The sequence below is a fragment of the Bombus pascuorum genome, chromosome 2 (genome assembly GCF_905332965.1).
Source record: "Bombus pascuorum chromosome 2, iyBomPasc1.1, whole genome shotgun sequence".
NCBI lineage: Eukaryota > Metazoa > Arthropoda > Insecta > Hymenoptera > Apidae > Bombus > Bombus pascuorum.
The window spans coordinates 4,811,668-4,838,805 of NC_083489.1; the positions used below are offsets into that span (position 1 = coordinate 4,811,668).

Below are 27,138 nucleotides of genomic sequence, written 5' to 3' on the forward strand. Positions count from 1 at the left end.
AAAACGGGGCGCCATCATTATACTTAGAACTTGTAAATTAATTAATCCTAAAGTATAAACAAACCCCCATTGAAAAGAAAATACTTTTGCCACTCGTGAAGAACTTGATTAATATCAATATCTATTACGAATTGAGGCCATCATTCCCATGACAATTCCTTCATCGGTAGTCGATAGCGATTAAATTTCAGAAATACCATAGTGTCGGTGTATGACGCGTTCGGGGGGATGATAGCTATTCGGCTGTTTCCGTGATCGCTCGGTTACGCTCGGCTTTAGCTACACCGCCCGGACCCGTCAGTCTCGCGCATGATTTCGTAGTGAGAGGAAGCGTTCCTTCGTTTCGTTGCTTATTCTTCGACGCGGAAAAAATCAATCATATTTTCATAAACGACTAACGCTAAAACGATTAGTTTACTATATTAAAAAAGACGTAAAAGGACCATCGGGTGATAAACAAGTAGTGTGTCAAGACGATCGGTCAGTGATAAACGATTAGTGTTGAGTCGCTCGTGATCGATCCTTGTGTGTATCCTGTCAAGGTGTTTTCTACCGTTCTCTGGTCAGGATATTATGCTACCGATCGCGTGTGCTGTAAGATCGTTTTGACTCGAGGGGCAGTCGACTACAGATCACTGGCAAAATGTTACCACAGACCCCTGACATTATTCCTACGACTTTGAATCAGGTAAGCGAAAACGATTCGAATATTACTCTTGGTTTATTTTACTCGTTCCGCGTAGTGACCTTCAACCTGAAAGTCTCTGCCTGTTTCGATACGGTCAGTGTGTTTTTACTGACGATGGCGAAACGCGAACGTTCTGTTTCCGTGACACGCGAGAGACGTTGTATTTATGCCTGTTCCAGGAATTTCTTACGCGTGAAATACATTCGAATTTTTGCTCTACTACCTTTTTTCTGTCTCTTTCGTTTCGTAATGTAAACTCGTTTCGTCGGCGTGGAGAAATTTGTGAAACGCCTTTGACGTGACTCGTCAGTTTTTATCGAAAATTTCGCGTAGATATGCATTAATATACCACAAACACGATACATAACCAATGTTCGATTATATCGATTTGCTAACGTGCGAAGTCGAAAGTAGTGGTAACCGCCAAATACCGATTGCGAGATTCTGTGTGTTGAATAACCTTACGTATTCTTCGTTACGTGAAGACAGGCATATAATAATTATTGTATAAGACTCGACGATTGGTCGAAATATTTGGGATATCGATTGCAATCGAATGCAAACTGTCAGAAATGATCGATATTAATAATGCTTATTTTAACGAATTCAAGTTCACAGTATAATTTCCACGATTATTCAAGATATAAAAATTCTCTTTGGGAAATCCATTGATCTATCGAAAATTGTTAGAAATTACCAATATTAATATACTATTTGGCATAAAATTATACGATTACAGTACAATATTTTGCAATTATTTTAAGTATATGAATCTTTTTTGTAATATCGATTATTCGAAATACGTATATCAGTTTACATATCGACTAATCGAATGAAAATAGTAGCGTTCAGTCTAACATTCATATTTGTAGTACAAACTATTCAAAGTATTCCAATTCCCTTGACAATATCGATTAATCGAATGGAAAATGTTTGAAATGATCGGTATTATTGGTGCTTATTATAACAGTACTATATCACAGGTTGGGGCAACGCGCCATTCCTGTCAAGATGGCGTGGAAAAGACAAATATTTGCGGTTCGTAGTTGTCGGTTCAAGAACATCGTCTTGTGAGAACAAAAAGTTCCTTATATCGCACATCACGTTGTGTCAATATTACACGTTTACGTCTATGGTCCTTCCCAATGTAATAAACGTCAGTGGTAATTAGTGCTGGACGACAGGTTAGTTCATCGATAATGTCTCGGGAACCGATTAATCGAATTCCATTGGATTATTTTAAACGTGCGAACCCGCTGTGTGTCGCTTACACGTAACTGGCGTATCGTAAACGGGTTTCAAGTTCCTTGCCTCGCGAGCCATCGTATTTATTTCATAGAATGTACTTAGAATTCCGTTTCTTGCAACTGGTTGCAATTTAAGCTAAGGTTAAGTTAAGCGGCATGTGATATTTAATTAAAATGGTTATTGACCTTGAAAGCTGCCAGCAGGTATATATAACGTTTCTTCATTTTCGTAGGAAGCTACGTATGTATAGTATGTAGTTGCACCTAGAAAATTATATTTCAGGTTCTATACTTTTTAATATTTACGTACAAGTTTTATATGTTATATACAGTTGAGGTTAGATTTTATCGACAATCTATATTCTATATCGATCTTAATTTCTAGTTTAATGAAAGTTAGATCTCTCCTGATATTTTTTTTTAAATAGAAATTATTATCTAATTTATAACGTCAGAAAGTTTGATATATTATACATATTTGAGGTTATACATATAGATTCTACTGACATTCCGTATTTAATATATAACTTAACTCTACTCTTATTCCATTAAAAATTAGAGCTGTCTGGTCTTCTTTTAGAATAAAAATGAATATTTAATAATTCCATGATTTTAAATAATTTTTAACTAAGCAGTATGTTTTTAAATAGTAGTAAAAATATATATGTAGAAATCATGATAGCAAATTTATATGCCGGAGAATATGACTTATATAAACGACTGGAATGATAGTGCAAATTGGGTATGTTAAAAAAGCGAGTATGTATTATGGTTTTTAGTAGTACTTGTTCACAATGGTTATAAAAGCAAACGAGTTTTTTCAGGCAAATAGGTACAAGTAATATTTTGTAATCATAGGAAGAAGATAGAAAGATAGAGAATGACATTGAGCATACAATAGCTTTGCCTGTGTATCGCTTTTTATTACTAATACACAACAAAGAAACTCTCGGTTAAAGAATATTAAATGAAGGAAAAAAGAAGTTATCTCACCCTCCGGCCGACAAAATTGTTTAAGGCGTCATTCTAGGTAACAGATGTTTATTTGATTAAATAGTCTTTTTTTTGCAGAAATCATTTACTTCTTATCATTTCGTGATGACCATGATGAGCGTGGCAAATTTTATTATTATATAAAAAGTTTTGATTATGTTTAGTAATTTCAATTTTGTTGATGATCTTTTTTTTCACATATTAGTAACATTAACTCTTCTTTGGCAAACTGTGGTACTATATACTTATTTTTATCTGTATTTGATAAAATGTCAAGTGATTAGTTATGCCGATAATGTACTGTATACATATCTGTATACAATGTAGTAAAGGCATGGATGTGTATTCTTGAATTTCGTCAGTTCTTTTGTAAGTTTAGAAAAATAAGAATAATAGACTTAAACATAAACGATCAACGATTTGCCTATGGAGGGAGGGTTAATATTGTACTATTAATTTTATTTATATTTTTTTTATAATATTTCAATCCATTATTCTGTTACTTGCTTATTAGATATTATGTTTGTTATTTCAAGCAATTGAGCTTGTCTATTAGCATAACAGCCGTATAAGTGAACATTACAATTGTAACAATTATCGATGTTACCAGTGCAATTAACATTAAGAACAATATAAGCTACGTGTGTTTCTCTTTTTCATCAAACACAAGATTAAACACATAATGGCTATGTCTATAATACATAATATACATAAGTATCGTGTTCGAAAACGACCATTTACGTTTTTCGATTGTATTAATCATTCGGAAAAAATGTTACAATTTCAAAGATTCTGCTGTGCTAGATAGTTAATATTACCTACATTTATTTGTCTCTCTTATCAAAATAATAGAATATTCTCAATTAATGGAAAATAATTCAGGTGTATTTCGGTCTAGCCGCAACCACGCTTACGTTACCATAAATTCCATCAACAGCATCATCGCATTGATAGCAAACGCTGCTGTTCGCGCGATTCCGCTCCAATTAGAAAAGCGTAATCACTGCAAACCGCGATCATTGGCTTTATTGGCATCGATTGCCCACATGGATCCACTTATTCGCGGTTCTAAATTGCTCGAAATAATAAAAAGAGTTTTGTGATTCCCTGGTCAAAGTGTCTAACCAATTACAAAATATTACATTTTCCGATTTTCTTTTCGTAAAATAGACGAACGCAGAACAAGAAATTTTGTTTCGAATCATTCGACGCATTTGATATATTGGTTCAATCTTTCGACTAAAATTATTAATTTCCTGGAAAGATGAAAGGATATAGAAAGAAATAATATACTAAATTCGTTGACTAATTTGAAATATTGATTAATCTAGAATATTCGTCCTTTTAGATTTTGGGCTTTGTGAAATCCTTCCTTGCTTCGTTAATTAAAATCTTTATCGGCCTGAAATATCGACTTTTTGATTAATATCATTCAGTTTCACATAACGTAGAAGAATACAGGACAAAGTAATTCGTCAAAATTTCTGATTATCTGGAATATCAGAATATATTAGCTTGTCCACAATGTTTCTTTCGTTTTGTAAGGAAATAATAGACGCACAATGTTTTTTGTTTTATATTAGTTTATCGAATTATGCACGAATATAATAATAGAAATATAACGAAACGGATCATAGTTCAATAAAATAATATAAAACAGAAATTGTTGTTCATTATCATTTTATGAAACGAAAGAAACTTTTCGGACAATCTAATAATATTCGATTTCAAGCGATGCGTTCGTGTTGTCTATTACATTTATTTCTAATAAATATAGTGGTCGAAAAAGGCGATATTTCTTTTCACGATGTCACGTTTGACGCCTGATTCAATAAAATGATATAAAACAGAAATTGTTATTCATTTATTATCATCTTACGAACCGAAAGAAACTTTTCGGACAACCTAATGTGTAATAAATATAAAGTATAGAGAAAAATAATTGTAACGAACCTAGAATATCAATTATTTAACAAAATATCCATCAATTTAGGATACAAATATTCTGATTACAATTTTCGACTGATTACAATTATCAACTCGCCGATTGAAATCATTCGATCAAAGATTTTTATCAACTTAGAATGTAAATATTATGACTAAGATTCCTACGCATTGGAAAGATGAATCCTGTGACAAAATTTTCAGAATTCTATATTTGACTCATTGATTTTAATCTCGTCGGATTTCTGTAGCGGAAGTGGTTCCGTTTGCCGATGTCATCCTATTTTCCGGGTACTCTGATGACTGGAAACACGCCCACTACTGCCTCTCTCCTCGACAGGTTTCACTGTCGCGGATTTCGTCGAACTTGAACGGCACGCTCGTTTCAGGTTTATCGTTCGTGGAAAGGTGCGTGACGTACGTGGCCAGAGAATTCTTAAGGCAGACTCTTATCGATTGTTTCGAAAGTCGACATCGCGTTGCTCGCTCTGCATGGTTACGAACAGAATTCGTACTTTTCGAAATAAAATCGATAATACGATTTTATAAATTTATCTCGTATAGCTACATTAGTATTTCACATTTGTATTATGAAAGCGAGATTTTTGTTTTGTAGTTAGGTCTCCGAAGAGTTAAACAGGTGTTTTAATTATGTAACTTGTTTTGTACTTGTTACTGACGTTTTCTATGTAGCAAATTTCTTTGAGACAGAGGAGTTCCATTTTGTAGCGTTTAAAATATTTTTGTTGAAGTAATTAGTATGCTAATAAGCTGCCTTTAATCAAAAAATAAATTATATTTTTAATTATTATAACGAATACGAATTTATTCTATGAATAAATTCTAAATAATAAATTTTATCAAAAATAAGCTTAAGTAGTGCAAACGAATACAGAATACATGGAGAAAAGTTAGATACAGATGAATTTCATATCTTCTTTACTCGTTCTTTTATTCTAGGGATAAATTTTATCTACTTCTATTTTATCCTTATCTCAAATTTAATAACTTTTTATTTTTTAACTTCGAAGAAACTGGAGTGTACTTAGGATACACTAAAGAGCCATAAAAGTGTTTTAAACTGTTTATCATTCGGTCGTAAAAATGCTAATGACTCAGCAGCTTCGAAAAAATGAAACATAATTTTTGCCGTGTCATACTCACCCATTGAAATCGTCTAAACGCGTCTGCCTCGTAGTCTTTATCTGCTAGAAAAATATTAAAAGATGACCTGTTTCTGATGTACACGCATAAGAAGGATATTTGAATGACATTGCAGTCCCTGTAAAACACGATCGTGATTTTCATAACAGATATTCGCGCAGAGTAATGCTTGGAATTAATGTTGTAATCACGGTATATATCGATCTACACTATCGATTCTGTAACTTTCAATTATTAGCAGTTTGACATGCTTCAGCAATTCCAACTACGAAATTACAAATTTCATAGTACGATTTTATTTGCATTTCTGAATATAAATGTGAATTTTTTGCCTTGTAATTTGTTAGGCTAATTGTCTGTTGAGAAATTCTTCGGAACATTCTCGAGATAGTTAAATAAAATTACGAACTTGAAAAATGTTTATTTATATGTAGTATATTTAAATAATTATAATTAAGGTGTTATGACGAAGAGAAATAGCTATATTGTAATCATGTTTTCATATTCATAAGAACTAAAATTAAATTTGCCAAAAGGACCTGCATACGTATTTCTGATGATTATAAAAATATAATAAATCTGAAAATCATTCGACAAGTTTAATAGTGCTGTTGTTAAGAATCCATTAAAACGTTGTTATTGATCACGAAAATTTTAATTCTTGAAATTCCCTATAATAAAACTAAATCCAATAAAATACTTTTATCCGAACTTTTGGCACTGGAAACGACGACAAACTCGCGAGCACCAACGATGCCATTGAAACTTTCTCACGAAACTTGTTAGGAGACCTTTCCACTCTTTTCGGAGAACTGGTCGCGTAAATACAAGAATATTTTTACCAAATTACTTTATTAACTTTTGTTTTCGCATCTTCTTGATTGTATCTCGAAAGCACCAAAAAGACATTATTGAAAAGACTTTGTCTAGGTAGTATTTTGTACTTACGAAAAAGTTCCATCCAGCGAAAGAATTAATATTTAAATAACCATTCTGAATTTTGTATTATGCCAGTGATGGCTTCGAAGGACGATAAGTTGAACGTCGTTATTAATGCAAACCGCGTCGAGTAGTCGAGGAATTATTTATCGAGATGTCTTCATTGTCAGAGTGAACCTTGAACTTCGAAATTCCATTCAGTAAAACTATTATTACATCGAGTACAAAACTCTCTACTCTCATCCTTGATATTTAAATAACTGTTTTAAATCTTCTTCTTCTTACTTCCCATCAACCTCAGAGAACAATGAGAAAGAGATCTTTTCACTGAATCACCCTCCAGTTTTAGACCAACGTCTGGAGTCTGAAAGGAACTGCCTCTTAACTCAGCAACAAACTATTGCTGTTCTATTTGCGGCCTTGATATTAATTGCTATTTAAGATAACGGCGAAAGCGTACGTAGGAAAGATACATTGGCACACATTCGTTGCCATTTACGGAAACGTACGAGTATGTATAATGTATACGGTTGGTTGCTCAATGATCCAGAGTATAATAAATACGTTGAAGTGATTCGCAGAAATTTCTTAATCATTCATATGTTTATTTGCGTATCGATTAAGCGTGCTTACACAACTACTTACAGCGTCCGATATGATTATTTATATGTATTGTACGTACATGTATGGTCATATTATTGCTAATTGGTGGTTTTGTGTGGGTGGATACCGATATGAAAGTATGTGGAAGGTTAATTATTATTATACGGAAATATCGAGTTAAACAAAATGGTAATGAAAACGTTACCTGATATGAGATGCTTGGTCAGTATCTTTTGTTATGGGTCTAATGCGATGATAGATCTAACCATACGCATAACCGTAAAGAATAATTAGATAATTAAATAAACAGTGACTAATTTTATAGAATGAAAAGGTAACTATAAATTTCCGTTAGATATTTTTAAACACTAATACAAACATGAAATCTCTGTTACTCTCTGATAAAAGGAACATATTCTTATATTGTTAACTGTAAACTATCAGGTTGTCCTAAAAGTTTCTTTCTTTTTATACGGAATTAATAGGTGCACAACATGTTTTGTTTTATATTATTTTATTGAATGATGATCCATTTTGAAGTAATAGAAGTGGGTCATATACAATTCAATAAAATAATATAAAAGGAAAAATGTTGTGCATCTATCATTTCCTCATAAAACGAAAGAAACTTTTCGGACAACCCAATATTATGTAAAACGGGAACGATACGTTTAAACCGGAATGACACATAAAGGAAATTAAAAAATTATAAATAAAAAAGAAGTCATTATATTCAATTATATAAATGAAGAAATATGTACATTATAACCTGTAAAGTCAGTCGCGTTCGTGTCAGTAGTTATGGCTTAAGATTATTTCTAAGGATTAATTAATTAATTTATAATAAGATTATTTGAAGATTGTTTCTACTGCAAATTTAAAAAATTATCTCGTATGATTCTATTTCTTAGAAAAATGTGATTTATACGAGGAAGTTTATTACTAAGTAATAATGTGATAAATAAATCTGATGACAAATAATGTGGTAAATAAAGCATGTGCATATTATCGAATTATAATTTGGTTACCACTATTGTTTTATCACGCTTATTTCATGCAAATACCACGCAAAACGATCACAGCAGATTTCGCAAGAGTGGAAATGACGTGAACGCGGAGTAAAAAGGGAATATTAAGATGGAACGTCGATAGTATGATAAATGAAGGAAAGTATTCGCAACGTTAAGACATTAACGTCGCATGTCTGAGGCACGTTAAAGGGCCATGAGATCGCATTAAAAGGAGAATGGGGTCAGTTTGGTAATTTTGAGGAAGCTCGAATACAATCGATCGATAATTGAATATGTATATCCGACAAAAATTTTGAGCTAAGTAAAATTAGTTTGATATTAACAATAACTGCGCTATGAAAGATGAAATGCAGCTTTGTGTAGAACACTAGATAATAATAATTTATAATAAATCTTTACTAATAATATAGATATTTAGTGTAAGGTTTTTCGATTAATCAATCTTTTTGAATACAAAGCATAAACTTTGGTTTTAATTATTATAGAAATCGATATTAGATTCTGTGAATTCGTTTTAATTTTAGACAACGTAACAAATAGAATAACGTAAAGTTTACGTAAGATTTAAACGTGTATTTGTTTCAAATAAAATATAATCGGTCGTGAAAATATTTTTCGTGGGTATTATTTCCATATTGACAAATTTTATCCTTTCGTTGAATTGAACAAACAAACTTTTCAATTCCACGATATTGACACAAAAGGAGCTGCACTTGTCACTTTCAACGAGCGCAGACTTTTCAAAAAATAAAACGGAGAAAATGTTTTAGTATTTCATTTTTCTCGTATACTTTGATTTGTTCCAAATGTAAGAACGTTCCTCAGATGTATCACAACACTAACTTGACTTACACCAGCATGATTCACATATCAACACATAAAAGATATAACTTAGAAAAAAACGAAGCTGGCACCCCGCTGGGGGTAGCCGCCCACATGCTATATTATTTTTTATTTATATTTTTTTTCTTCACCAACAAGATATAACACTTTACCAAATGTCCGCAAGGACAAATTGTAAAATAACCAAAATAAAAAAAAAAAAAAAAAAAAAAAAAAAAAAACATATCAACATGATTTAGTTCAGATTCTCCCACGGTATTCGTTTAAAATTTAAATTCCAGTTAAATATAATATTCCCCAAAATACTATATGCTTGATCGATAGTTGTCTCAGCTGCGACTTCATCGAAACGAGCAAATCCACGTTCCACGTTACGAAGAATTATAAAAATACAAAATTTAATAACGAATCATCTCGAAGAGCAGTTCTACGCAAAAGAAAAGAACGCGATTATTTCTACGATGGAAAAGAACAGAGGACTTTAATGATGTAGATTTACTATTCTTCGAGCGCTTGCTTTGTGTTAACGATCACGTTATGTGTTAACGACGCCGCTCTCGACCTCCTCGTCACGAACACTGTGACTTCTGTGGCATCGAGCTTTGTGTGCCGGCTTTTGCGTTCTTTGACGACGAAAACGTATTACTAGCCGCTGCTCGACAGCTGAATATATGTACACTGTGATTTAAATTCCTCGTTCCTGCGCGTTTGTCCTAACAGAAATGCCTCTAATTGTTGGCGTATCAACCAGAGGAGAGGAATTATGGAATTCGGGATACTTCATTCGATTTGTGTTGAAGCGCTACTCAAACTATAGTGGCTCACGAAAGTACTCGTAAATTTACTATAAAAGACTTTCGTACGGATATTGTGCGTACATTGTATAAAGTTATATAAAATATGATATAACACAGTTTGAAATTTCGGTAACACTGTAATGAGACATAAAATTGCTATGATTACGTATATTGACAAAATTTTAAATCAATAGGAAAATATAGTAGAAGTTAAAAGATATTTGTTACAATCTTATATTTAGTAAGAAAATTAGTATACGGTATGTATAGCCACCTTAAGTTTGCAATAATGTCGAATGGCATCAAACGGAGTATGTATTGGGTTGGCAACTAAGTGATCGCGGATTTTGTCATTAGGTGGTATTGACAAAACCCGCAATCACTTAGTTGCCAAGCCAATAGTATTTTGGAGCATATATTTTATTAGACTTCTTGAAGCATATATTTGATTAAGGACTTAAATTTTAAACAAATACTGTAGAAACTAAAGTGATGCATGCAGCTGTATATATTACATGTACAGTGAGTTGTGAATCATGATTGTGTAAGTCAATTCACTGCTATTTTTTATAAGATACTGTTATGTATTTATTATTAAAGATTCAATATATTTTTAAAAACCGTAAGAACGTGTTTTAATATGAAACTAAGTAGAACGTGTTTCTATCCGATCAAACTTGAATGGTCAAAGTATTGATATTAATATTCAGCTCACGGTCAAATGTCTGTCTCAAATTCTTTTCGTAATCTATACTATTGGCGCCATAAACGCATTTTTCTCGAGATAAGATAAATGATAATTACTATGGATTTATCATCGACTTATGAAATAGTCGGGAGAAACATAAAAAAGTGTGTAAGAAAGAGCTGGGTCAAAAACCCGACTCGAAACACGCATTTTTACAAATCTAAGTATATTAACCTCTTCCCGGTCTAATATCTTTCATAAAAGCTTGATATTTCCAATATGTAATTTCTACGATAGAATTATTGCAACAAGAGAGTATTTTATAATAAAAATCAAGGTTAAATAAATACACAAAGAAATTATACAATTTTGAAAATTGCTCATTTTATGATAAAATAAATTGAAAAAAATTCTCATTAAGATTAATTGGCGATATATAAAATTCGTATAAATACACGCAGGGATTAATTGTATATTTTTTATAAATTTAAGTAGAGTAAATATTAATGCTCGATTATGCTTCTCTCCCTGTATGAACGAAAACACGGTTTTACGAATCGTAAAATTTCTCCAATTAATTTTGATAGATTCGACGTGTATGTTCGTGAATAAGCACCGGTGCTCGACCCACTTTCGGGTCAGTATTAATATTTCGTTCATTCGTCCCGCTTGTCCGAGTAATTTTGTGAAGAAGCCGATACTCGGGCTCTTTTACGGTGTAATCCGAAAAAATTGGAAATCCTCACGCGCTTTACGGATTCCTCATCGACTTTTTTCCCCGTCTCGTGGGAAGAAATTATAAACGACGTTCCTGCGAGAAAATATAAGAAATAATCCATGGAATCAGTTATCGCTCACGTTTACCTTTTGCTCGATACCTTTGTTCGTAAATTGTTTCTGCACAATGGGTTCGTTGAATTAGCTATAATAATTAAGGAATTCCAATTGTATGCATTTGATTAATTATAAGTTACGTGCTAATTAACTACAGTCTTTTGATCATCACAATGAAGAAATCGGTCCTAACGAAGTGCTGGAAATAGAAGGTTTCATTTCTTATCAGATAATGTATATACATAGATCCTCTACTTTAGATGAAGATAGATTATTGGTAGATTAAAAGTCTGTTAATTATTGCTAGGATTATCTAATTAACTTAAAAGGGTTATTCAATATAAAATTGAAAGACGGATGATAGAATGTAGTAATTTTCAATTTTTAATTAAGATCTTTAGTAGACAATTTTTTTAATTGCGTAATAATGATGGATTTTTATGGTAGGTGAAAGTAATAGGGAATGAATTAAATATATGGTGGGTCACTCTATCATTATGTCAGCGTAATATATTCGCCTTAGAATTAGAACGTCTAACTACTAATAGTTGATCGAATGATTAATAGTAATTCAGGTTGACATTGAAGAGTTAATTATAATCTAGAAAGATCTTCCCATACGTTTTGAAGTACTTTAACGAACGATCATTATTTCGAGAGAAGAACTTGCTTGATCGTTACAATGTTAGAATCTGACGTTTTGTTAAATTATTAAGTTGAGGGGAAATCAGGCTTTATAAAAACACGTTTCTTTGATATGTTACTTTATTAATATTTTTCTGCAATATCCTCGTTTTTACAAGTTTAAATTAATTTATGCAGATTTAAGGCTAACATGTACTCATTTCGAGACGCAGAAAGCATTAATTCATTAATTAATTATTATATTATTTATCGCACAATTCCTCGTGTTTTGTATTTACACTAATGTAGCATCGTGATAATTGTCCTCAATTCCAATATCGTTCAATTGAAACACTTTTCTAAAGAAAGCATTAAAAGTTACATAGTCCCTAAAATATCATTTTTTCAGTCAAATTTCTAGCAATTTATGTTTCATTGTTTATTTGTATCGAATATGCTATTCTGTTTAACGTAGCTTCAAAAATAACTACATTTTAACAAAACTTTCTAGAGAAAGAATTGCCGGAACCTTATGTCAGAAAATTATATAATCTCCACGAAAATATATTGCAGACTTAGTTTCTCATAGCTTCAAAGCGCAAAATCTGCCAGAGAAGTAATTTGCATACACGACAGGGACGGAAAATTACGTTTCACGTAAGAAGTATTTCTTTTCGTCGAGTGTTCTCTTTCCACGCGTTTATATGACATTTTTACTTTGCTCAACGACTATGTACCGGTGCTACAGTACCTTTACTCTTTCAACAACCACTTTTTAGTGACCTATATACCGTTCAACTCGTAAATGCTTCTTCCTTAACGTCCTCTGCCATCCTACTTTACCTTAACGTCGCACTATCGCTTTTATCACATCCGGTACGTAGTATTTTATCATTACCGGGTAAACCTTTTTTTCTTTAAACTTAAATGGTTATCATTATCCAGTCGTTTCATCGAAAGAATTCCATTACGTTCTCATTAAGAGAGAGTATCGCGTTACAGTGAGACGGTCTAACGTTGCGAACACAACCGACCGATCTAACTTCTAAAAGGCAAGGTCCACTTCCTAATGAGATTTCGCCAACGATAGCGTAATTAGGGATGGTCGTGGCGTGTGATGGTTTCCAGCTTTAAACGCACCCTCGCTTCCTCTTCAGCCCCCGCTGAGTGTCTTAATCGCGTTGTCTTAATGTGTTTTAATTCACCGTTAGCTGCACTCCTGATTATCCGCCGGCTACTCGTCCAGAGAATGGCCATTGCGAAATGGAAGGGGAACGAACTGCCCTTTCCTCGTTTTATGGACACACTACCGGTCACATGGAAGCATATGGCACAAAAACGTGGTTGCCGGGGCTTGGTGTGGCTTTCGATCCTGATACGAGGATGTTCCACTAGATCCATGAGATTGCGGATGTTTTATGTAGATTCATATCTTTGTGAATGTCAGCTAAAAAATGAAATCTAAGCGGAGAATCATTTTGCCTGCTAAATGTCGTAACGAGTGTTATACTTTCGATATTTTGCATGCTTCTTTATATTACGTGTTATCTATGCATTTTTTCATTATCGAATTTCTCATAAAAATCCACAGTCGAGTTACCCCACTTTTGGTCTTTCGGTAGTGTGATTTAGCGAATTCAGGATAAACGATGTAGGAAGTAATTGTTTCCTTGTTCTTAAGAATTTCTGTATTTTTTATATTAAGTGTGATAGGTATATACCTTCAGCTTTTTCTAGGAAACTAACAATTGCATTACACATGATGACGTTTAGAATCTAAAATTTATGATAATTTTATTTAGAAGCACGTTCGAGTTGCTCATAGTCTATAACTTTGTTCGAGGTTTTAACAGGAAATGAATTGCACTATTATAGAGTTTCTTTTCAGACGTGCATAGTATTCAAACGTTATTAAGAAACTCATTCGTGTTGTGGAGGTAATCACGAAAGACTGATGAAATTTTATTGATACGACTAAAGTAGATATAATAATATAAAAGATGTCAATTCGAAATCCTTTATTAATTTAAAGATTCTAAAGAAAGATTCTTTAATATCTAAAGAACATTTGCAATATAAGCTTAACGTAAGCCGTGATATAAGCTTTGGTATTTGTTGAATTGCATGAATCGTGTAGTAGTATAATTTGATTCGAGAACATTTCCATAGCACATGTTCACGAAATTATACGGTCAATTGGTATGATTATGGACCTTGATACAAATCGCATAAATCATCAATTTAGAGTTGGAAAGTCTTGAATCGATTGAACGTCCGTCCTAGTTCTCGAAAGAATTGATCGAGGTAATTTGAATTCGTTGCGATTCAATTTAAGACAGCTTCTATGTTTTCTCAGCAGAATTATTGGTCATAAGTTTGCAGAAATTAGATTGGTAACAGTTTTCTCGAAACGTAAATAGGACTTGAGTAAATTTCACTTATGTCGCAAACTTTAAATGCTTTCTTATTTATTTCTTCTTCAATTCCAAGATCGAGAAAATTTCGTACAATTTTGTTTATTTCCAGAACGGTTCTTTCTTATTGACACCCGGTGTCTATTTTATTATTTGTTGTAACTTTCGTGTAAGTAGTATTTGTTAAAACCCAGTATATAAAAAATTGTAGCATTATTGTTATTATTATTATTTTTCATATTTGAAATTCTTTAATAACGATATTACAGTAAATTTAACATTATTATATATTAATAAAATTATAGTAAATTTTTATTGCCATTACGTGTTTTTTCGGGCATTAGAAATAATATTAATAAAAAAAATAAAATAAAATTTAAATAAATTTCTCACTTTTAAAGGTCAGAGAATTAAAAATTAGTGGAATCAAATTTTATTTTAAGAATTTTAAAGCAATATTTAAATTGATAATAATATATTTCTATGTTTTAAGTCATTTTTATCATCTTTTAGTTTCATTGAAAAGAAAATTGGTGGCAAAAGGTGGTCGATGGTGTATGAATGAAATGTATTTCGAAAGATTCTTGCGGAATAGCGTAACCTCGCTATTGAAGCAAAAGCGCGGGTGGATTTCTAATCTAACGTGACATTGACCAGGGTAGAAAGGACCCCCCAGGTTGGGGTGACTGGAGAAGCCCGGAATCGATCGGTCTCCAGGCAAGCAACCCCTATATGCCACCACCGTAGACATCTTTCAAACGCACCCTTCGTTCTCCCTCTTTTTTAATTTCCAATCATGTTTCATACTTTCTGGGAAACATACTGAACCGGCAAATATTTACGCGTTGGTGCATAAAAACGCGTAGGGCTGTATTTTAAACAAAAACAAAAATTTGTCTAAACACAAATATTTTTTATTTACAGTGTTCAATATTTTTACAAAATTTTTCGTACAATGTTACGTAAATGTATTTATTTGTTAAACAGTGCTGTGTTAAAAACCACAGTATTTGTTTTGAGTAATAATTTTGTCAGTATCAGACTTTCAAAAACTTTAACGTTTTCCATTACTCGAATACTGGTATATCTAACAGAATTTTTTAGAGCATTAACCCTTCATAGATAAATATAGCTTTTTATACTTCGTAAGCACATTGAGTCGCTCGTATCGAAGTCTAATCTCTTTATTGTCGTACACTTTCAAGAAACGTGAAAAAATTCTACGATACTTATCAACGTTTCTGTATCGTACAAAAGTTCATTGAATTGCTCATCTGAAACATTCTTCGATAGACATACAAATTCTTCCCAAAGCAAAAATGCAGAATTGAAAATTCTCTGTACAAAATGTAGTAACCTAAAGGAGAGTAATTTCATGTGACTTGGAATGGAACTTCATTCTACATCACCTTGCATCCTCAACCACATAATTACGATTCTATCAAGAATAATTCACACTCTTCTCAACGTGTTTCTAATTACATTCGAACTACCTTGAATTCTCTTCCCTAGAAAATACAAGCTAAACAAGAAAATTCGATAAAGCAAGGAGAGAGCAAGACAATAATTCTTGCAATAAATTCTTGCGTATAAAAAGGCCGGTAGCATGACCGTGGCAGCAGTAGTTACCACCAAGAAGGTGTCATTTCCCAAAGTCCACAATTAATTCTTCTCGAGGGGGACACCGAAAGCTTCGGCTGCAATTAGAATCGCGTTGCTCCCCCGACAGAGGTACAGACCGCTTTAAGCTCTTTTTATTTATCACCGGCATGCATTACCGTGTCACGGCGATAAGAGAACAAAGGTAACGTCGGTATCGCGGCGTATACGAGCTCTAGGACATAGGAAGGCTTGTTGCGCCATTCCTCCGCGAGAAATCTTTATGGCGGCGCGATTGTTTTCGCTCTCTCGGCCGAGCGTTTAGTTAGCAACAAGTAGTCACAGACCTACGTGCTCTGCTCCGTTTCAAGTATACACACGTAGCACGCGGAACGACGTAACAGAAAGGCTGTGGCGAAATCGAAACCGAGCACGCGAGATCGATGCATTGCTCGAAATTGCCGAATCTCGTGGCGTTCTCCGTGATGATTCTTCTCGATGCTCGTGCCTCTTCCCGATTACTTCCGGTCCAGGTACACCTATACGCGTGAAACTTGTTTTCGCCAACCGTGCCGCGGATGCATGAAAAAGTTTTAATAGAATTCTTCGTTCGCGAATCTTTCCCGGCGGGACGAAGTTTCTTCGATTTAAAGGCGGTCTCAAGAATCGCGTTTATCCAAACTTCGCGTGCAATCTAGCGAACTTTCGGTTGCTGTTAGTTCAATAGTTTGTTCGCCATCGTGGGTGTTAAATGCGAGATATGGCAGGTATATGCTGGATCAAGGGATGATCAGAGTTAGGTTGGCAGTCGCTTAAGCGATTGGAACTTTGCGAGATGTTTAACCACCTGCATCACACCGATGTCACGTTAGAAACGCTGACGATACATCGTGACTCATGTAGCATTCGAGTGCTTATCATAGAAGACGTTTAGAAATATGCATGCATAGTATATATTTTTGGAATTTTAATTGATACTGTACTGACGTACGGTTATCGTGATTATGTCGCTAAAATTTTCTTTTCCAAATGGAGTCTTTTTTGAAATTGTGCTATGTGTTAGAATAGATACGAAATCATACTAACCAACGTATTTTGTTGAAAATGACAACGTGAATTGGGTGATAGGTTTAAGATATTCTTTTGTTTTTATCCCTAGTCCATGTATGAAAGTACAATAAACGTTTTTCGGCTCAGAACGGTGTGATAGATTTATCCAAAGAATAAAATAATAGCTATTGCGATCCTACCTCTAAAAACGTAAATAACAACATATTTTGTATTACGTATTATGCCTCAACCACCGAACGCGTCGTAACGACTGTCCTCGTTTCGACAGTCGAACGACACAGACGTGTGACATACAAAGTGTGAAATACATTAATTACTGTATGTAAGAGCTGTTTCTTTCCCTCTCAAATACGACATCACAATACTTTAAAAAATCATACCTGCAGAATTTGTTTTAAGTTTAGGTTTTATGTTGTATCGCTAGCGATGGTCTCGATTGAATTTAGTTTTATTATGTTTCTATGTTAGTTATATTTTATAGAATTTTCTGTCCCTTAAAAAGCTCGTGTAGGATAATAACTGATTTATTCATTTATAGTGAAAATGTACTATAGAAATCGATGTGTACCTTTACGACGATTTAATATTTTATTTGTTTAACAACTCAGAGATTTGGTACTCGCGGAAATTGATACTTTAGTGGTAGGTGTAACACGCAAGAGAGAGTTTAGAAAGTATATTGGAGATATGCTTAATCTGTATCGATCAGTGCTATACGTATAACTACTGAAATTAATTTCTCGTTAATATGGAGTGGGTTTATAGGGGTTAGCAGGAAATTCGAGATGCTCGATAATTATCAATGCGATTCTGCGGGCACCCACTTGAAATTGACATATAAGAGCAGCACGTGATACGACTAAATCACGTTTAACTTTTTACTTAGGATCTTATTTTAATTTATAAGTTCCTTTACTGACTAACCTTTCAATCTTAATTATTTTTCACTTCTACAACGTTTAGTAAGATTTATTAGGAAATTTTTCGTTGATAGAAGATTAAGAATAGATTTAATCTACGTAAAGAGAAAAGATGTATAAAAAAAAAGGAATATATTTCTTTCTTTATACGTATGTACTTACCTATATTAGGTGTATTTTTCATTGCTTACTATAATTGTTCGTTATCTTTCTACCAAGTTTCTCATTCTTCTTTTGCAAAACCCCTCTCATAATTAATTCCAGTATTTTAGATACTCAACGTCGAGGAAAGCCTCATTACTTTTAAAGTTTAATACTAAATTAAATTAAATTGATTTAATATTAAATTACATTTAAATTGGCTATTGTAACATAGCTATAGAATTTCCTTAAAACCTGGAACCTATATTGTTTAAACAATTTATTATTTTCCAAGCACGTATACCTTTTCAATATACCAATACTGTAAATAATAGATAGAATTCCATGATCGTAGTGTACCAGATAAATGGAGAAGTACCGTAATTTCACGGCGCATAACTGAAATTGCTTCGAGTCTCATGGCTAAGCACAATTTTGCCTTACGAAGTGTAACACGAGTAACGATATTGTAAAGGACGATTGATCGATCTGGTAACTTTATACTTCACCAGGTAGTAATACTGTCCCCGGACAGATCGTATTATCCTGCCGCTTGAAAGCGGCAAAGCGTAATCGTAATTGATCGATCTTGAGTAACAAGATCATTTGAATGCCTCTGCTCGAAAAGAAATCGTAATACAGTTCGCTTCACGTTCAGAAAAGATTGCGTTACCTTTTATTGTTCTGACAACGAAGAATAGCCTGTCTAAATGAGCAATTTGTACAGTAAACAAGTCTACTTGGAATTGAATGGATTTAGCCAATAATCTTATAGTTACAATTTTATATTGATAATAATTGAAAACAATCTTTGCCTTTTTTCACTAATTATATAGATTTTTAATATATATATATATTAGGTTGTTCGAAAAGTGTCTTTCTTTTACAGGCACGTCTTTTGATAGAATAAAATGGATCATACGTAATTCGATAAGATAATATAAAACGAAAAATGTTGCGCATCCATTATTTCCATATAAAACAAGAGAAACTTTTCGAACGACCTAATGTTTCTAAGGTTTATTTCTTTATTTTTTTTTTTTTTTTTTTTTGCAATATTTAAGTCAAGTTAGGATTTTCTGGATAAATTTATACGAGCTGCTAATTTAGATATTTACAGTTCTTTACTATGCTATATAGATGCGTGTGATATGTTCTTAAGGAACATCGACCCTTAACTATGGAAATCTCGTTTCTCGAAGAAGTCCGAATTTTATTTTATCGCGATCTAGCAAGGAATTTTAGAAGCCTCAGTGTTCGATTATCTTTAATTGTGAAAATATTAAATTAATTCTTACAACAGCCTAACAAATAAAATATATCAATTAATCTGAACGATCATGCTTATAATTTATAATATATCTGTAGCTTACAGTAACAATAAAAATACATCATGTTACTTTTATATCTCTCGTTAAATATTATGCAATCATTGTTTATCACATATTCTTCCATAATTTTTCTTTTTGAATTTACTCTACACTTGTTTCGATTCAACCGAAGATCTTCCACAATTTGCTTTACGCTTGTTCTTACCGCTATCACTGAAGAAATTGAGAAGAACTTCGCGTGTGGAAATATTCGACGTATCGTCACAATTGATTTCGGCATCTAGAAAGACAAACGCTATCAAGAAGAATAGAACGTAAAGTTTAGCCTGATTGCCTCGTGACGGCTCGCTTTATTTATTGACACTTAACCTCTGCGACAATTTCCTGCGTGCTTCCAGCGTTACGATCTATACCTATACAAGCTCGTCTTCTTCATGCGAACATTGGCGTAGTTGAGTCGTAAATGTCAGGAAGCTGTATTTTCCAGGAGGATTTAGCCATTAATTTTCCAGCCGGAATATTACGATGATCATATAAGCAAATGATCATATAAGCCGGCAAATTGAAAAATTTGTAATCTCGCGATTTCCTGTTTGACAGGTCGTAAATTTTATCGTTCAATTTTCCAATTGACACGAGATTTTTGTTTGAAAGAATTAGTGTTTCAGAAAGCTCTAAGCGATGTGGATTAAAGTAGATGAAGCGAACGGGAGCAATGTGTTATTTTTCTAATTAAAGTCGTATAGAATAAAAAATGTGCTGCACTTTTTGAATAATGAAATTTTAATACTTCGAAAGGATCTTTTCCAATAAAATTGGGTATTGAGTAGAAAAATATTCTGATAAGATAGTTGAAAGTAGAAATCGCCGTATGAATATCGTTTAGAGCAAATTATTAGATATTTACTATAAAAATTTATCGATTGATCGGAAGATTAGTTGAACGATAAAAAAATGTAGCATTATGCAAGGAAAATTTTATGATTTTATTCCTGAGAAATTTTCTTAATTTTCCCTCTCCTAGGCTAATTTTTGAGAAATATTTCAATACTCTTCTCAGACTTCGGTTTCACGTAGATATACAGGAAGGTTGAAAAATATGAATTCCGCTCCAATTATAGAACGCACGTTTACGTTTAATGTAAGTAATCTGTTGCGAAAGCAAAAGTCATTCGTGGAATGAAATTTCAAGCAGCGCATAGCGAAGCATCGAGATGCGCTACTTGCACATACGTGCGACATGACGTAAGTACATCATCGTGTAGCGTGGTCGATATTGAACATGTCGAAACGAAATGAAATTAAAAATGAATAAACAGCTCATTTTCCAATTGATATGGAAATTTATGATTTTTTATTTATTTATAATTGTTAATTACCTATGTACCTTCTCTGAAATGGAAATTACCAAAGGAATCCTTCGAATAAAAGCTGCAGTTAAATGAAGGAACAGAGTCGAGAAAATTTATCAAAACGTAAATATTTGTTCAATGCGCTCATTTTATATTGCACGGTTCATAAATTTTATGATAATTCGTTGATATTTCTTACGACATATTCTTATCGGAATATACTAATATATTGTGTGCAATTATATAGAAAAAAGAATACAACTTTTTGTTATTCGTATTTCTAATTCATTACAGTTACATGACTTCGTAGATCATGATTTATGTTAGGAAAATAATCGTGTTAGGAAATGTTTGTACGTGTACTGAGCGTTTTAAATATGACCTACGATCACGAAAGGAAAGATTCGCGTATATAAAATCGCGCGGTACACTGCTAAAACGAAGAAATGTCAGATTAATATCGTGAGATTATTGTAAAATAGTTTTAGCAATCCGTCTTTCGTTTTACTTATAACTAACAAATACACAGACATTTTATTTCGAATAATTCAAATTTTGAAATAATCATACGTACAAATTGTTACAATTCTATGTGATTTTATTTATACCAAGTAGAGCCACGATAGTCAAAATTAGAGACTGCCATTCCTCTTTACACCGTAATACATCTGCATTTTTCTTTCATCCTCTTTCAATTAACTCCAATACGATAGCTACTTAAATGGTCTGAAAGCTTCTTAAGAGAAACGTGTTACTTCGATCATATCGTAATCTATAACATTTTATAATCTAGAACATTTTCATCATATACAATACGACTCGTGGATAAAAACTAATTAATCATATAATCCCGACAAGATAGTACACCTATAAAAACAGGAATATACTTTAATTCTTATCTTCCGTTAGTTTTCAATAAATATCATCTAAGGTTACTCATTGTTCAACTAACAAGTACGATAATTATTTTCCAAGAAATTTGTCTATTATTTCTAATGCCATAAACGCGATATCATCTTATTTTCCGGAGAATCTCATCTATTCTTACGCGAAATCACGTTTCATGGTTCATGCGCTAGACTCGTGCAAGTTCTCGATTGCGTCCAGATTACAAACTAAAAATATCGCGATAATAAGCAAGTGACCGGTAAAAGTTATTAGTCCCGTGTGTATTGTCATTATCGTTGCCCTTCGTTTTGTCATTCATCGAACGTAATACCGTGCTCGCGGCTAGTGTGGGTGAACAAATGAATAATGCATGAAGGGGCACCGTGTGGGCACAAAGAAGCAAGACGAAAAGCAGATAAAGTGGTGCCGCGGAATTTAACATGTGATTATTATTATGAATGAGAGTCGAATGGAGTCACGCATACATAACGATTCTGATAATTCGTTTCGTTTCCTGTTATTACAGGTGTAATATTCCGCGCACGCAGATGCGTGGACGTACGCTGTAAACATTTCTTGTACTCCAAAACATGGAATACTTGGCGAGCCATCGCACGTTCCAATCAATTTGCGATATCTTGCGATTTAAGGTTAATACGAGTGGTATTTCGACGTAACTTTTCACAATTGCTTTTCAATTTGTTCAGAAATAATAAAGTAACGATCGAATAGTTTTGTACTGTAGGGAGAAATAGAAATTGATAATTGGTATATATTATTCAATAACAGGGCAATTTGCTACATTTTGCAACATTCTGCAATTTGGTCTTATTACAAAAAGTTATTTTAACGAGACTTTCTACGACTGAATCTTACAATTAAGTTGTTCACCACTAAAGAAACATCGATCAGTTATGGTATTAGACGATTGGTATAAACTGTTCGATGGCAAGATTAATAATAAGTAAAATAATCAATCAATGTGCGATATCTTTATAGGGATTATCATTATAATGAAAAGTAGCAATTAATGATCGGTATACATAAATAGATTAGTCGACAGTAGAGCAATAGTGATATACTTGATGACCATAAGAGTATACGTAATAATTAATCTGTTTTCGAGTTACGTGACATTTCTTTACATGTTTTTACTTACTGTTACGTCTGAAACATTGAAGCTGTCAGAAGTTATATGTCATTGTTAGAGTATATGATGCTTCGAAATTTGCATACCATGTTCTACAATGAATAATATTGCCAGATTCCACACAAATCACCGTGTGTAAAGGGAATATAAAGAACGAATTTAAATTTCAAAGGGCCACGTAGGAAGCAGCTTTTCATTATTTCAGTCACATTCTATTACATCAACCGAGACGCAATCCTCGAAACGCTCGTATCGCAAAATTGCGGAACGAAAGGAAAACGACGAGCGTTATCAAATCACGAATGTGCTAGAACTAATATTAAATAATAACTTAGAGTGATTCGAGGAAAGGTTTGAAGGGGACTGTATTGACACGGTGATTTAACTGTTAGCAGTAGAAATACCGATGTTTCTTTTCTCGAAGGAGGATATCGAGCAAGGTATACAAAAAATGTAGAACAGGGAGGAAGGTGGAGGTAGGGCTTCTATCAATTTTATTGCGACATTAGCGATAAGCTGTGTGTTCGTTTGTGTTCGGTGAACACTCTAAGCCGTGTCGTATCAAACACGTGAAACGAACGATTACTGGCATTGGAAGATATATTATCTGTCATCGTCGAGAGATATATCGATCGTACTATACATATTTGACAGATACGCGACTTGCAGCGTAGTTAGAAAATTTTTATACGTTTTTATCCGGGCTCGTTTATGGCCGCGTAAACGCAGCTTGGATATCCGGATAGCAAACCCTTGCGTTGCGTCGTGAGCGATGAGATGAGTTGCTCGCTGTGCTTTTAAATCTTGCTACCTTGACGCGAGACTATATCCCGTGAAATTGATGCCTTTCCTGCTAAGATATATATTTTTAGGAATTCGGGAGCGAGACTCGATCGTCGAAATATAAACTTTGTATTAAGCTTCATATTATTTGAATAATAATTTTGATAATATTCAAATATATTATAATAAAAAGAATAATAAATAATGACGAATAAATATATGATTCTTAATTGATACGTTTAAAAAGAACGAGTCAGTTTCAATGAATTTGTTTAATACAATAAACAGGTTGTAATCATAGTTTGCATAATTCTATATTTTGATAATAATCGATGAATGTGTAAACGCGAGATGCGCCTGGTTAACTATACATCAACTTTAGTGCCTCAATATGTGTTTCTTTTTTGTACCGATCCATTTATCAAAATATTCATTGACTTAGGATACCAATTAAATTCTGACCGACAATAATTTCTTTATTTATGCATCCTATATTTGTTAATGTAATATTTCGTCTCGATCGAAGTTGGATGATATCACATTTATATTTGAAAGAACCAAAATCGAATTTGAAATTGATTTGTCTGTTCCAATCTTTAATCTTACGATTATAGAAATTTCCGCTTGTAGAATGATTCGGATGACAAGTTATATAGCTAAACGTCACAAAATACCTCCGTTATTTATCATCGTCTATAAAACCACAGAAACGACAAAGATCTCTTTTCCAAAGTAAGCATATTTCCTCAAATCCCCAAACATCGATACAGATACTATACCTGTACGAAATACACCCACCTTATCGAGTGTTACACGCTTGAGTCGTTGGTTCCCAGGCATTTGAAGAGGTGATATATAGAAATAGGTGCGATTCAGTAAAGAAAGTTACCCGTGAATCTTCGTCCCTTTCTCGGTTGACAAAAGCAGCTTCCTTTCTTTGTGGCAAGATCCTACACGACAGAATCTTCTTAAAGCGAGGCCACTGACCTGTCCATTGTGCCACCCCCTTGGCACCCCCGTATAAAATATTTGGACAGAACTTCCGGCCCAAGACACACTGCTGCCAAGAAGCAGTCGCTCCTCTTCCTGTCTCTTTCCTTTCCTATTTCTCCGTTTCGATCTCGATTACTCGAGCTTGCTCTCCTGCCCTTCTTCACTCGTGGTATTCACTTGTATCTTCTTTCCAAGTTTTTCGACGACGCGACGAACGAAGTTTCTTGGTCTCTCGACAGTTGCCAATCGACGACTTTACGAAAAGGTTGGAACAGTATGACGGGAACAAGTGTATTTTCTACGACATCGTCTATATGCTGAATGTAAATAGACGAGTTTCTCGAACGAGTACGTTGACGATTTTTGGGGAAATTCGAATTGTTGCGGGGAATACCGCGGAGGAAAATTCAGAAGATTTTGCATGTAAATAGTTGGTTCGCTTGCCAGGAATTTTAGGGCAGATACTTTGTGCGAAAGTTTTAAGAAGTTCGGTTGGTTGGCTTTCGGTGTGCCTTATATCAAAAGTTGGAATATTTTTGATACGGTGTAACAGATTTGTAGCAAGGGATTTATGTGTAGGAAATTTGTTTAGAAGAAAAATATACAAAATTTCATACAAGTATCTACCACTATTTATTTCCGATTTTTATTACGGTCACATCTTTTATTTATTTAATCAGTCCGTATTTATATAAATGATAACAAAATTCTAGACCTCCATATTACGATATTAATTTCAAATGTACGTGAACGTAGGAAAACAAAGTTGAATAAAACTTTGATACGAACAGAGGATTAAGAGAAATCGAAGCATCGTTACACTCATCTAAGAAACCAAACGGTTGCAAATATTGAACTTCGATCGAATTCAATTGAAGCTCGAATTATGCTAGCTGAATTCAATAATAGAAATGCTTATCTCGATATAAAGTCTGATAATTTCAAAATTAAGGGAATCTCCTAATTTAGACAAAATGTAAGTCGCGTCGAAACGATTAACTGTCTCAGAAAGTTCACAGAAATTATGTTGCACAGTGCAAGAACAATTATCAAGATCATCTAAGATCCTTGTTCCCATTTAAAGTGGTTTTCGCTAGCGGTAGGGCCGAGGGATAGAGAGCGTTGTAATTTAGAAGATCGAGGACATAGGATACGACGTAATCTTCGACGATGTTCCCACGGTCTTCAAGATTCTTCGTACACGCGAGTGTTTCTCTCCACCTTCGGCTGACACGCTACGATTTCAAGGTGTTCAGGACTTGTCAGAGGATATACAGGGTGCGTCAGCGTGATGCTTAAAAAGCATCTCGAGAGATGAATCTCGCTGAATCTGAATATCTCCTTTCTAAATTTTCCATTCTAAATATATTTTTTCAATTTTCCATCCCCGATCTCTATTTTATTTTTCAATTTTTCATCCAGAATATTTTTCCGGCGAATCTTTCATTTCGAACGTTCCTTCTCGTTTACGCGATTTTCAGTCTCGTACGTTTCTTTTTTACAATTTTCGATCTGAAACATCTTTCTTTTTCGCAATTATCCTCTTCATTCGAACGTTCGTCGCTTTCAACGATTCGAATAGAAATTCGATGCAGATTTCTTTTTTTTAATAAATATTTTCCGCGATATGTAAATGTCGCTGGATGTTGGCAGTAGACGGTTCCCGCTGAATACACAGACTTACAGTAAATTTAAATTACGATAAAATATTCCAGGAGGCACAAACACCGCTCTGATAAAAGCTGACAGCTGTCGGTACAGCTCGTGCACAATAGGATTATTCGACAAGTACCGTCGACGTACTGTGAAAAAGACATTTTGCGACGAGTATATCTGCGTGTCCAATTAAACATCAAATTAAAAATCGACCGGGTGCCGAGCTCGAATGCCGCGTGATATTCAGCTTCACAGAATGCTTCCTCTATTTTCGTTGATTTTATGTTATTCCCTGGTTCTCTTTCGTGCTGTAGTATTTTTACCATGATAGAGCTATTCGACAAACATATTTTGTTTGCAGAATGTCCTTTTCAAACGATACTTTTTTATCCGTGGAAAACGTAGAATGTTTTTAAATACGTGGGAAATTACTATAGTATACTTG

At 33.6% G+C, this 27,138-nt stretch overlaps 1 protein-coding gene across 1 annotated transcript in view; it reads left to right on the top strand.

Annotated features, from left to right (window-relative positions):
- Nucleotides 1–271: 271 nt before the first annotated feature.
- Nucleotides 272–27,138, top strand: part of LOC132916489 (breast cancer anti-estrogen resistance protein 1) — a 177,496-nt gene continuing 150,629 nt past the window's right edge. Inside the window, exon 1 of the mRNA XM_060976548.1 lies at nucleotides 272–688. Within this exon, the coding sequence (XP_060832531.1) occupies nucleotides 644–688 (45 nt within the window). The 5' untranslated portion in view covers nucleotides 272–643. The remainder of the gene's footprint in view (nucleotides 689–27,138) is intronic.